The sequence below is a fragment of the Microcaecilia unicolor genome, chromosome 2, assembly GCF_901765095.1.
Source record: "Microcaecilia unicolor chromosome 2, aMicUni1.1, whole genome shotgun sequence".
Taxonomy (NCBI): domain Eukaryota; kingdom Metazoa; phylum Chordata; class Amphibia; order Gymnophiona; family Siphonopidae; genus Microcaecilia; species Microcaecilia unicolor.
The window spans coordinates 202,943,266-202,955,869 of NC_044032.1; the positions used below are offsets into that span (position 1 = coordinate 202,943,266).

The following is a 12,604-nucleotide window of genomic DNA, read 5'->3' on the forward strand; positions in this document are numbered from 1 at the left end:
GGCGCCCATCTTTCAACACAAATCGGGAGATGGGCGTCCTTCTCCCAGGGTCGCCCAAATCGGCATAATTGAAAGCCGATTTTGGGCGTCCTCAACTGTATGCCAGCCTCAAATGCTATGGTAATGGTGTAGAGTTGTGGGCAGTGGGTTTTGGGGGGGATTTGAGGGGCTCAGCACCCAAAGGAAGGGAGCTATGGACTTGGGAGGTATTTGACTTTTTTTTTTTAATTGTTACAAGTGCCCCCTAGGGTGCCCGGTTGGTGTCCTGGCATGTGAGGGGGACCAGTGCACTACGAATCCTGGCCCCTCCCAAGACCAAATGCCTTGGATTTGTTCGTTTTTGAGCTAGGCGCCTTCGGTTTCTATTATCGCTGAAAAACGAAACCGCCCAGCTCAAATCCGCACAACTCCGATGCATTTGCCGGGCACAAACCGTATTATCGAAAAAAAAAATTGTGGTTAAAATGACCCCATGCATATTTATATCAGCTAGGAACTGAGAGTAATATATGCATATAATGAATAACACATGTAAATCATGACTATCTGTTCTCCACACCAACTATGCCTCCAAGCATGCCTATACCCAATTCACACAAAAGTACATGTCTGATTATCACATGTACTATTACATGGGAACTGATTTTATAAAATGCTTTTTACACAAAAAAAAACCTTATAAGACCATTAACAAAATAAAACATATAACTCGTTCAGGAGGTTCAGTATAACCTTACAACTGAGCCGATAGATTGATAAACAAAAGGCTTTCAGTTATTTTCTGAATGCTAAATAGTCCTTCCTGGACCTTAAAAAAAAGTCTTTACTTTCCTCTTGCTGACTGAGCCTTCTTTCTTTTTACTCTTCCTGCTGGGTCCCCCTGACTCCCATCTCTTTCAGATTTTCTAGCACTTTGGGCATGCTGTTTAAGGAAATCCACAGCCTCTTCCTCTTCTCAGGCTCCATTCCTGGGCTCCATTCTGTAGAATGAGTTCTTTTCTTTACTCCCTCTTTTTTTTTCTGCCAAACTTTATTGGCAACCTTTCTTTCCTTGCTATAATTTGTCAGCCTCTTTTTGCCTTGTTTGTTTTAGACTCACAAACCTAATCATGATAGTAACTACAGGCATGTTTTCTGTTTGTCTCTATAATGCCAGTATTATAGCAAAAATATTCATGTTGGTCTGTATAATATGAGCACTGGCCTCCAAGGCAAATGTTTTGTGATTATATATCCTGCACACTTAGCTCCATAGTTGTAGTGTGTCTAGATAAGCCAGTCTGCTAATCAATAAAACTTTTGCAATGCTATGTATTTTTTCAACATTTTTCTTACTGTACATGTGCAAATATCTCAAAGCTCCTAAAACTTAGAAACTGAAAAACACCAAAAGGTACTCCTATGGGTTTTTTTTTTTTTTGTGGTAAATAAACACAGGTAGAAACCATACAATTTTTACATGTTGCCTATAGTTATGTCAAAATATGTTCAACTGCATTTTCAAAAATTTGTCGGACTATCTGACACTGGCACTGGGACACAGTGCCATTTCCAAAAGACAATATAGTAAAATCTGTGTTGCTTTGCACATGTTAGTTATTTTGAGTTTCACACACAGTTCTAGAATACTCCTTTGTACCACTGCAAGCTCTTACAAACGAGCCATGGCCTGTTATAGAATAAAACCCAAATACTGCAACATGCAAGAATGTCATTAACTCTCTGTTCTTCACATTGGGGGAAAAAAGTATGTCATTAACAATTAAAACATTTTCATGAAAATCCATTTGCATTTCATAACTAGTTTGTGAGAAAAAAAAAACAAAGCAGAGCTGATTGCGGCTTATGAAAATGAGCCTGTAATTGGTGTTAAAGAGACGGTAAAATCATACAGCGATCTGAATCTTTTTCATTCCACTTCTTTTCCAGGGTTGCCAGTCATCCCATAATTTTGCAGTCTTCATAGCTGTACACTAAATGATACTTTTTGGGTGTAGCGGGGAACCATTTCTGAAACAATTGAAGCAGAGCACTTCAGTTTGGAATGAGTGATCATTAAATGTATCTAGAGAGCTATTCAGCTACAGAATTCTTCATTTCATTAGTATTTGAGAGTCTTTTTGACATATATAAACTATTGTCAAGAATGAACAAGGTATGGTAAAGTACAAGAAAATGATTTGTTGATGCATATTAAAACAATCGGTTCCAGGAGGATAAATGATTTGTGAAAGCAACACAGAACTCTTGTTAAACAAGTATATTTTTCTGTCTTTCCCTTCCTCACTTGTCAGATGAAACAGATCGTGTCTTTGATATTTAACAAAGAAAACATTAGTGGTAGCGTGGGAATGGTACAATATAGGGAGGGGGGTGAAGAACCTCTGTGCATGAGAGAGGAGCAGGACTTGGCTGTGATCATATGTGATGATCTTAAGGGGCCAAAGAGGTAGAAAAGGCGATGATGAAAGCTAGAAGGATGCTTGGGTGTATATGGACAGGAATGGCCAGTAGGAAAAAGGAGGTGATGATGCCCCGGTATAAGACCCTGGTGACACCTCATTTAGGGGCCATTTTACAAAGCCATGGGAGGGCTAATGCGCGGGTAGCACGCGCCAAATCAGCACTACCACTGGGGGTCGTTCTCAGTGGTAATCAGCAATGCAGCCACGTTGGCGCGTGCTACATGGTTACTGCACGGGTAGCAAGTGAGTCCTTACCACTAAGTCAATGGCTGGCGCTAAGGGCCCAGGCCATAAATAGGCGCACGTTAGTTTTAATTTTTGCACATGCCCATATCCTGGCCCACTAAAAAAAATGGCCTTTTCCCCAGTTATGGCAAAAAGTGGCCCAGCGCATGCCCAAAAGATGCGCCCACACTACCGCAGGCCTCCCCTGCATGCAAGTCTGTCTCATGAATATTCTTAAATCCTGACTGGCTGGGGTGCCTCCAGGACCAGGTTTGGGAACCACTGTTGTAGTTATAGAATTGCCACTCGGTGCTTCCCATCCTGGCACCCAGCATGTGGTGCTCAGTTATAGCATTGTCCCTGTTTTTTGCCACTCTTTGTCTTTTCATTTGATGTGAGCAAGTAACCTGTTTCAAAATATGGTTTATTTACCTCTTTCTTTTAGGTCCTCGATATAGGCTTTCATAAACTCTTTCTCAAATTTCTCATAATCTCTGTCTTCTACTTCCTTGGTCTCTGAAGGAAAGAGTCCCTGAAGAGGACTGTCATGAAGGTTTATGTATCTACAAAAAAGAAAGCAATATCTTGACCTTAAGAATCGTCACACAGGAGTTTAATTGCATGTCAACAGCAGTATTGCAAATGGTTAAGCAGTCATTTTTTTAAAATCTTTTGGAGGCATTAGCAGTTTTCTATGAACACCAAATTGCACAGTCAATGTGAGGGACATCTCAGCTGGCAACTTGATCTCAAAGTGACGCCAGTTAAGAATCCTGAAACCAGTGACGTAGCTACGTGGGGCCATGGGGACCTGGGCCCCCGTAGATTTGGTCCTGGACCCCCCTGCCGATGACCCTCTCGACCCTCTCCCACCACCAACCCTCCCCCATTGCCGTCGCCATCTGCTAACTTTGCTGGCGGAGGACCCCAACCCCCACCAGCCGAGGTTCTCTTCTTCTGGCGCAAGGCTTCGTTCTGTTTCTGTTAGTCTGACGCCCTGCACGTACAACATGCAGGATGTCAGACTCACAGAAACAGAACGAAGCCTTGCGCCGGAAGAAGAGGACCTCGGCTGGCGGGAGGTTGGGGTCCCCAGCCATCAAAGGTAGGCGATAGCGGGGGAGGGTTGGCGGCGGAAGGGGAGTCGAGAGGGTCGTCGGCAGGGGGGGATCAAAGTTGTTGTTGGTGGTGGTGGTGGTGGCAGCGGCGGCGGTGTGGCAGGAGGGTCGGCAGCACCGGGGGGACTAAAATGTGCCTCCTCACCTCGGGCTCTGGACCCCCCTCCCGCCGAAGTCTGGCTATGCCCCTACCTGAAACATCTTGAAGTCATTATCCTATATGTTCCAGTCTCATTTAAGTACACAAGTCAATATTCAAAGGGGTTTATACACTTAGCAGCAGCTGCTAGACATCCAAGTCCCAGTGGTGTACCTAGGGTGGGGCAGTGGGAGCAGTCCACCCCGAGTGCACACTGCTGGGGCAGAGGGAGTAAGGAACCAGCGGAGCTGATAGCTGCGCGGCTGCTCCTAGAAGGTAAGAATGCACCTGGGGGGGGGATACGCTGGGGGGCGGGTGTTGATGCTGCACCTGGGGGGGGGAATGCCACTGCACCCGGTGGGGGGGGGGGGGGGTTGCACAGTGGTGATTGCCCCAGGTGGCAGCTGACCAAGGATCGCCACTGCCAAGTCCCCTGTCCATGACTTTTCAAAGGTATTAAAGGGACAGTGCCATTGAAAGATTTCTCTAAATGCTCAAGCACTATGGCGGTCTTTTACTAAAGATTAGCTTGAATTATCTGCAGCAGGGCCCATAGGAATAAAATGGGCCATGCTGCAGATAACTTGAGCTAAGCTTTAGTAAAAGACCCCCCCCCCATCTGAATAGTGCCATGCGGAGCAAGGGCATTCCATTTAACTATGGACTAAATTTAAAAAATGGCACCCAAATTTGGGTGCTGAAAACAAATGTGCACTGAATGCCATTCTATAAATGGTGCTCCACAATGATGATCCTAGGTTGGCTGCCACCAGTGGTGGATAGCCGATGTGCACCCCCACCCCCCCAGGTGCATTCTTGGCTTCTGGGAGCAGCCGCGGCATAGCAAGGGCAGAACGGTGGGTGCACGCTGCTGGAGGGGGTGCAGAGAGCAACCGCATGGCTCTTGGTTCCACTGGCTCCCTGCTCCCTCTGCCCCGGAACAGGAAGTAACCTGTTCCGGGGCAGAGGAAGCAGGGAAACAGCGGAGCCGACAGGCATGTGGCTGCTCTCTGAACCCCTCTAGCAGCATGTACCCGGGGCGGACCGCCCCACCACCCCGCCCTTGCTACGCTGCTGGTGCTCCGAATCGGGCACTGTTAATAGAATAGTTGAGTGCCGCCCAACTTTTAGACGGAGGAATTACACCAACTGAACTCTGGTGTAAATCCCTGTGCCTAAATAAGGCACAGATCTCCTGAATTCTGTAATAGTGCGCAGATCTTTAGTGAATGCCCTGACCCATCCATGCTCCTCCCATGGCCATTTCCCCTTTTTTAGTTGCATGCCAAGCAAGATATGCGTGTAAATTCAAATTGTTGCCAATTTGTGCCAATAATTGATTGTTAGCAGCTGGCGCTAATTTGCTCATTACTCAGTTATACTGTGTGGACAAATTTTGAGCACCATTTATAGAATTTGGAGGCAAATGTATAGCAGTGATTTTTAGGGCCCTGTTTACTAAGCTATGCTGTAGGAATATAGGGGTGAATCTAGTATTAGCGAGTGATAATTTTTAGCACATGCTAAAAATGTTAGTGTGCTTTACTAAACAGATCCCCTAGATACTATCTGCAGAGCTAAGTAATTAGGCCAGAAAAAAGGCTGTTCTAAATTAAACTGCTGAGCTATATGTATAGCAATTGAATATTGCTGCTGTGGCCCTTAAATCAGAAGCATCTCCATGTGTAAAGAGAAGCTTTTAAACAAATAGCTTGGCATACGTGTAAAAAAGCCATTTCAGAAAGGAGCTACTGGAGAAGAATTTGAACTCAGACATTTCTCTAATTGCAAGACTGTAAAAGTAGTTTATGTTGCAATATGTCCCTAGAATCTTATCTATATTGACAAAACAAAAAGGAGGATTATTAAACACAAGAGCACCATCAAAAGACAGATTAAAGAGAAACCACTTGTAGAGAACACCATCTACGCTGGATACATGTTTGAGGACTATAGATTTTTCATCTTGGCTGTCCCACACACAGAGGAGGAAATGTGGATAAACTTTTACTAACGATAGAACAGAGACTCATCTTCAAGTTCCGGACGATGACACTTTGGGGGTTGAATATAGAGAGAGACTTGTTGATATTGCTTTAATTTTTAATTTTATATCTATTTATTACATTTATGTATTATTTTTATTTATTTATTTATGCAGCTATATAGCATATTATTAATTTTTGAGATATTAATGCTTTTATGTGCTTGATCTACATTTATTAATGCAATTGTATGCATGATCAGCTCCCTCAGGGTCAGTGCTTAGAAACTCCATCTTCTCAAGGATTTCATTCTTGGAGGATTTGATCGCCTCTCTTATCTCCCCTGGATCCAACATAAATTCCAAAGTATTGCGAATCTGTACATAACTGGACCACTGTGAACTCTCATACTTTTCCCGCTTTCTATCTACACCCTATTCTTTCTATCCTCGCTGCCTACGTTAATCTGTTGTATTTGTTTTCTGCTGGATTGGCAATAGCTTTTTCGGCATATTGTAAGCCACATTGAACCCGCAAACATGTGGGAAAATGTGAGGTATAAATGTAATAATAAATAAATACATACATAATATCCTTTTGGAGATGAAAGAAGGGCTCTCTCATTGATTTTTATCCACATTTATGCAATTCTATTGAATATTATGAAGATTTCATGTATTTTTAAGCATATCTATGGCTCCTTTGATCATCCCTCAATGTTTTAGCATCCAGTGATGTCACTGGCGCATGATGACATCATTGGAATGCATGAATTGAAACATGTGGAGGGGCATTTTCGATATGATGTCTAAGTTGCACTTTGGACAATTTGCGCTAAACGTCCATAATCCAAATAGGAAATATGGCCATTTTTGAAGCCACAAAACGTCTATCTTTTTTTTTAATGCTATTTGTAACAAGGTTTTATGCTCTGTGTGTTTTATCTTTGCAAGCAATTTTAAAAAATGTACAAGTGAAAAACGTAGAAAATCAAGCCATTGGGATATAAGAGGGGCCAGCATTTTTAGCAGGCTGGTCCCCGAGACATCCCAGGAGTCAATGGGGCCCTGCTGTGGACTTCATATAAATGCTCCCAGGTATATATTTCACTATTGCTCTCTTATCTTGTTTGCTGAGCCCTTGAAAACCCACTACCCCTAACTGTACACCACTACAATAGCCCTTATGGGTGAAGGGGGCACCTATATGTGGGTAAAGTGGGGTTCTGGTGAGTTTTGGAGGGCTCACAGTTTCCACTACAAGTGTAACAGGTAGGAGGAGATATGGGACTGGGCCCACCTGTCTATAGTGTACTGCACCCACCACTATACTACTCCAGGGACCTGCATGCTGCTTTAATGGACTAACATCATAGAGGCTGGTAAGTACCATTTTCATTCACATTTTGGGGGTGTGGGAGGGGGTCAGTGACCATTGGGGGAGTAATGGGGTCATCCCTGATTTCCTCCAGTGGTCATCTGGTCATTTAGTGTACGTTTTTGTGCCTTATTCATTATAAAAACAGGTGTAGACCAAACCGTTTAGATTTTCTCTCTGGACATTTTCATTTTGTTCCATTATGGCTGTAAAACATCCAAGTGTTTTGCCCACCTTCAAAATGCTTCTGACACCCCCCCCCCCCCCCCCTCATGATTTGGATGCACTGCAGATGAATTGCATAGATAGATGTTTGAGAAACAATTTTTTTTTTTTTTTATGATTTGGATGTTTTGAGAAGAAATTCATCCAAAAGGTGCTTTATGATACTTTTTTGGATGTTTTTCTCTTTTGAAAGTGAACCCCATAATATCTGGGGTCAGCACTGGCAGGGGCAGCTAACCACCCTGCCTGCTGCCAGCTGACTATTGGGAGAAGTGTGACTTTGCTAATTATAGGTTGCTTTTTCTGAATCTGTAATTTTTTTTTTTTTTTTTTGATGAGTTTTAATAATTCTGCTGTTTTTTTAAAAATACTGAGTGTGCTGTAAGGCTGATAACCTGTTTTAATTTATTTTACAATAGCTGCACTCTGATTAAGTGAGGCATCATGCCCTTATTGATTTTTTAAATCTATGTTGTGTCTTTTAAGAGAATTTTGAAAGTATAATTAAGCTGGACTGTGACCTACGACCTCCACACAGACAGCTCAAAATGCAAATACCAGTGTTGTTCAAAGTATTAAGGCAAAGTACTTAAATAAAAGTAAAAATAAATGTATATTTTAATACTTAAGTAAAAAGTACAGTGAAGAACACATTAAAAAATTTTACTTAAGTAAAAGTTAAAAAGTTATTGCCTAATATAATTCTTTTTGAGAAAAAAGTAAAAGTACCACAACTACAATAAATGCAACTATTAAAACTTTATTGCTCTACAATTCAATCCCCTTTGCTTTTAGTAAAACTACATTTTTTAAGATGACTGTCACTTATGCGAATGTGCTTGTGAAATGTCCACAGCAGAAGCAGGAAGATGCACTCTACGAAGATCCACACAAAGAAAGCCAAAACAGGAGTAGAGGATGACACAATGATACAATGGACCTGGCTTTATGCTGACTTGTGAATTTTCACACCATTGTGCTGTGGAGGCTGCTGCCTTTATTGACTTGTGCTGCAGCACCAGACATGAGTTGTCTTAGGGACCCTTTTACTAAGGTGCGCCCAAAGGTGACCTGCGCTGGTATAGGCGCATGTTTTGGATGCATACTGGGCCATATTCTATAACTAAACATGTACATTTTGGAATACCCAGAAAACACCCATTTCCCTGCCCATAGCCATGCCCCTTTTTAATAGAATTTAGATACCATTCATTACATTATATGCTTAGCAAGTTATGAGCATAAATTCTAATTATTGCCAATTTGTGCTCATTATTGCTTAAGTGTTGTTGTCCATGCTGTGTAATCCATTGGGTTGGTCATGAGCCCTTGGGCCCTGGCCGAGGCCAGCAGGGCGCCGACCCAGGCCAAGGGGAGACCGACCCACCACCGCACACCCCAGCTACACAATACCCCCTAAGCTACCCCTCCCCACAGTCCCTCAGGAAGAAGGGAAATAGGCATACAGGCGGGCCTCGCGGCCGAACCAGAACCCACGCACACAGAGCCACTCGTGCGAGCCTCACGGCTGAACTGGAACCCAATCACACACAGGGAGGGGTGAAAGAACCCAGAGGGCCCCAAGATGCCAGACACGCGCTGAACACCAGCAATAGGGCAGAGGGGGAAACAAAGGACCAAAGCGGGCCACGCCCACCCAGGGGACTAGCGCAGGACAGGGGAACTAACACAGCAACCCCCCCCCCAACCAGGGTAGGAGCCCCAGGCAGAAGCCAGAGGAACCAGACACAAAAGGAAGGCAGAAAGCCTTTGCCTCAAACCCACTGTAGACAGAGCACACAGAACACAAAGGGTTAAGCTTGTAGAGCCAGCAGAGAGTGCCATAAATCAACAAACAATCAGAGAGAACGCTTCCCCTCCCGAGAGGGAGCGGGGCCCATCCAACAAACACACTGGCAGAGGCAGGAATACAATACACACAGTACACAAAGGGTTAAACTCACTGAGCCAGCAGGCCGGGACACTGGGAAGAGAAATCCTTAAAACAAACAAATAAAGGAGAACGCTCTCACTCAGCCCAGAGCCCCCCCCCCCCCCCCCCGAGGCTGAGCAATGCCCAGCCCCCACTAAACAAACGAGCAGCTGACCCTGATTACAGAGCTACGCACACATACACAGCAGCAGCTAACCCAGAGGGAAGGAAAAGAATACTCTAATACAATACAGATCCCTATCAGAACCTAGAGCACGTTCTGAGAGAAAACTATCAGGCTTTCCTGTTACCACCAAGTAAGTAACGCAAAAGCAGAGAAACTCTTCAGCTGCAGGCTAAAGTACTATCCCCTGACGTCAGCACAATCCCTGGCAGCCAATCAGAAGAGACGTCCCCCCCTCCCCCTCAACCAAACCGGCAGAATCATAACATGCTGATTGTCTTTTTAAGCCAATTAAGTTACGTGCATTGCTATAGAATACTCTTGGATTTTGGCACGGAACACTAGGCACGATATATAGAATCCGGTGGTCTGTGCCTAACTTAGGCATCGGGATTTACACCAAGTAAAACGTGGTGTAAATGGCTGCAACTAAATTTGGTCACATAGAGAGGCGCTCAGCATATTCTACATACTAAGTGGAAATTTAAGCCTATTCTATAAAATGTAGGCGTAATTTAGGGAAAGGGAAATGGGACTTGATTTATTGCCTTTCTGAGGTTTTTATAACTACATTCAAAGCAGTTTACATACATTCAGGTGCTTATTTTGTACCAGGGGCAATGGAGAGTTAAGTGATTTGCCCAGAGTCACAAGGAGCTGCAGTGGGAATTGAACTCAGTTCCCCAGGATCAAAGTCCACTGCACTAATCACTAGGCTACTCCTCCACCTAAATGTATTTTTTTCTGCACATAATTTTCAGGTGTCATATACAGAATCTAACCCTAAGGGGCCCTTTTACTAAGATACGCTGAAAAATGGGCTGTGCTAATGTAGGTGTGTGTTTTCGGCGTGCACAGAGTCATTCTTCAACACGCCTGAAAAATAAGCCTTTTATAAATTTTTGCCGAAATTGGACGTGCGGCAAAAATAAATTGGCGCATGTCCATTTTGGGTCTGAGACCTTACCACCAGCCATTGACTTAGTGGTAAGGTCTCACACATTAACTGTGTGGTAATTGTCTACATGCGTAGAATGATAATTACCACCCGATTTCTGCCACGTGCCAAAAAATAAAACTTATTTTCCGACCCACTTAGTAGACACACGTCAATAATGAAATTACCACAAGGGCCACACAGTAGCCTGGCGGTAACTCCAAATTGACGCACGTTGGTCTTTGTTTTAAAAAAAGCTTTAAGTTTAGCATCAGCATGTCGCCTGTGGTTTAATCCTGTACATGGTCTTTGCTTGCTCTTTCCTCCTTATGGTTCCCTCTCATAGAGTGCATGAAGAGATAGATGGGGAGGCTCTCTTTTTGCAACAACTGAGTAACTCTTGTTGCAAATCTCCTCCTGTGTCTCTTTAAACTTGTATTCTTTTATGAGAAAGTTGTGTTTATTCCACTACCACCTTCTAGGAATTCCGTTTCTTCAGCTAGCGAAGAGGGCATTTCTGCAACAAGGACCACCTCCATATCCTCTTCCCCAGGGTTGGACTGGTTAGAAGACAGACTAACAGTGTTGCCAGGTGGGCTGTTTTACCGCCCAATTGGGCGGTTTTCCGCGACCTGCCGTGGGAAATTTTTGCCCACGGTGGGTTGCAGTTTTTTGGGCTTGTTTTGGGTCTTTTGGGCGTTTTTTTAAGCGTTTTTTCGGCCACGGGGGGCGGGGTTAGTGACGTTTTGAGTGGGCTTAGTGACGTTCTGGGCGGGGCTGATGATGGGGAGGCGGGGCCAATGATGGGGCGTGGCCAATGACTGTGGGGGCGGGGTGATGCCATGGGGGGTGGGGGTGTCAGGGGCGGGGTTTGACTTTGGGCGATTTTGGGCTCGTTTGGGTGGGAAAAAAATTTTCCACCTGGCAACCCTGCAGACTAACCTTGTCAGTCTGCTAGATCTCTTTCTTGGCTCTAAGGCATAGGTGATACGCTTCCAGGGAAACTGATTGTTTTCTCCCTCCTCCCCTTCTTCTGGCAAAATGGTGAATCTCTGATGGGGTAGGCAATTTCCTTATCCCCAGGGACTGGCTCCTTGTCTTTCCTTCAAAACCACCCAGACTACAGCACTTCTCTCTAAATTCCCATTCTCCTAGGAAAATATGCTGACTGAAATGGGTAAAATCCCTCATTTAGATTGTAAGCCCATTAAGGACAAAGAAAGTACCTGCATATAATAAATGCAAACAGCTTTGGTTCTACCACAGAAAGGCGATATATTTAAATCCATGACCCTGACCCTTATCTGCCTGCACTGTATAATGCTTGCTACAATGTGTTTTCTCACCGTAAAATGGAAAATAGATTTTTGAATTACCCAAACTATGTCCAAAATTCACCTTCCTTAAATTTCTGCATCCTACAACTTCCACAAACATAAATGGTAGCATTACAAAAGTAGCATTTACACAGTAACTACCTTTCTAGTCACAACACACACACGCACACAAAAAGTGACACTGTCTGCACATACAATAGTAGGACATGTTTATCCATTCTAGCTAAGATACTATTCAAGCACCTTTCTGACCTCATGTGCAGCCTTCTTTAAATTAGTCCCCTTAGTTTCTTACTCCTGTTACTCTACCTTATCTATCTATATGTTTCATCTTTGCTTATATCCTATGCTCTATTGAAATGTTAAAAAGACATACATTTGGATAGGTGAGATGCTATGACGGTTCTGTAGGCTTATGCTGGTGTTTGGATAAACTAAGCAGTTTCTAAAGGCATTTGCAATCAACACTTGCACAAAAAGAAGTACTGGCCTTTCAGAAGTGAATTTTAGAGTCAGGGAGCAATTTTCAGACTGATCACGTAGGGGGACCTTTTACAAAGGCATGCTAGCATTTTTAGCATGCGCTAAACACTAGAAGTGCCCATATATTCCTATGGTCGTCTCTTGCATTTAGCACATGCTAATCATCAGTGCGCACTAAAGGGCCCTTTTACTAAGC

The 12,604-nt window shown here is 43.7% G+C and overlaps 1 protein-coding gene across 1 annotated transcript in view; it reads right to left on the reverse strand.

Annotated features, from left to right (window-relative positions):
* Window positions 1-407: 407 nt before the first annotated feature.
* Window positions 408-12,604, reverse strand: part of LRRC2 (leucine rich repeat containing 2) — a 202,728-nt gene continuing 190,531 nt past the window's right edge. Inside the window, exons 8-9 of the mRNA XM_030193630.1 lie at window positions 3,123-3,253; window positions 408-2,010 (exon numbers count right to left, since the gene is read on the reverse strand). Of these exons, the coding sequence (XP_030049490.1) occupies window positions 1,961-2,010; window positions 3,123-3,253 (181 nt within the window). The 3' untranslated portion in view covers window positions 408-1,960. The remainder of the gene's footprint in view (window positions 2,011-3,122; window positions 3,254-12,604) is intronic.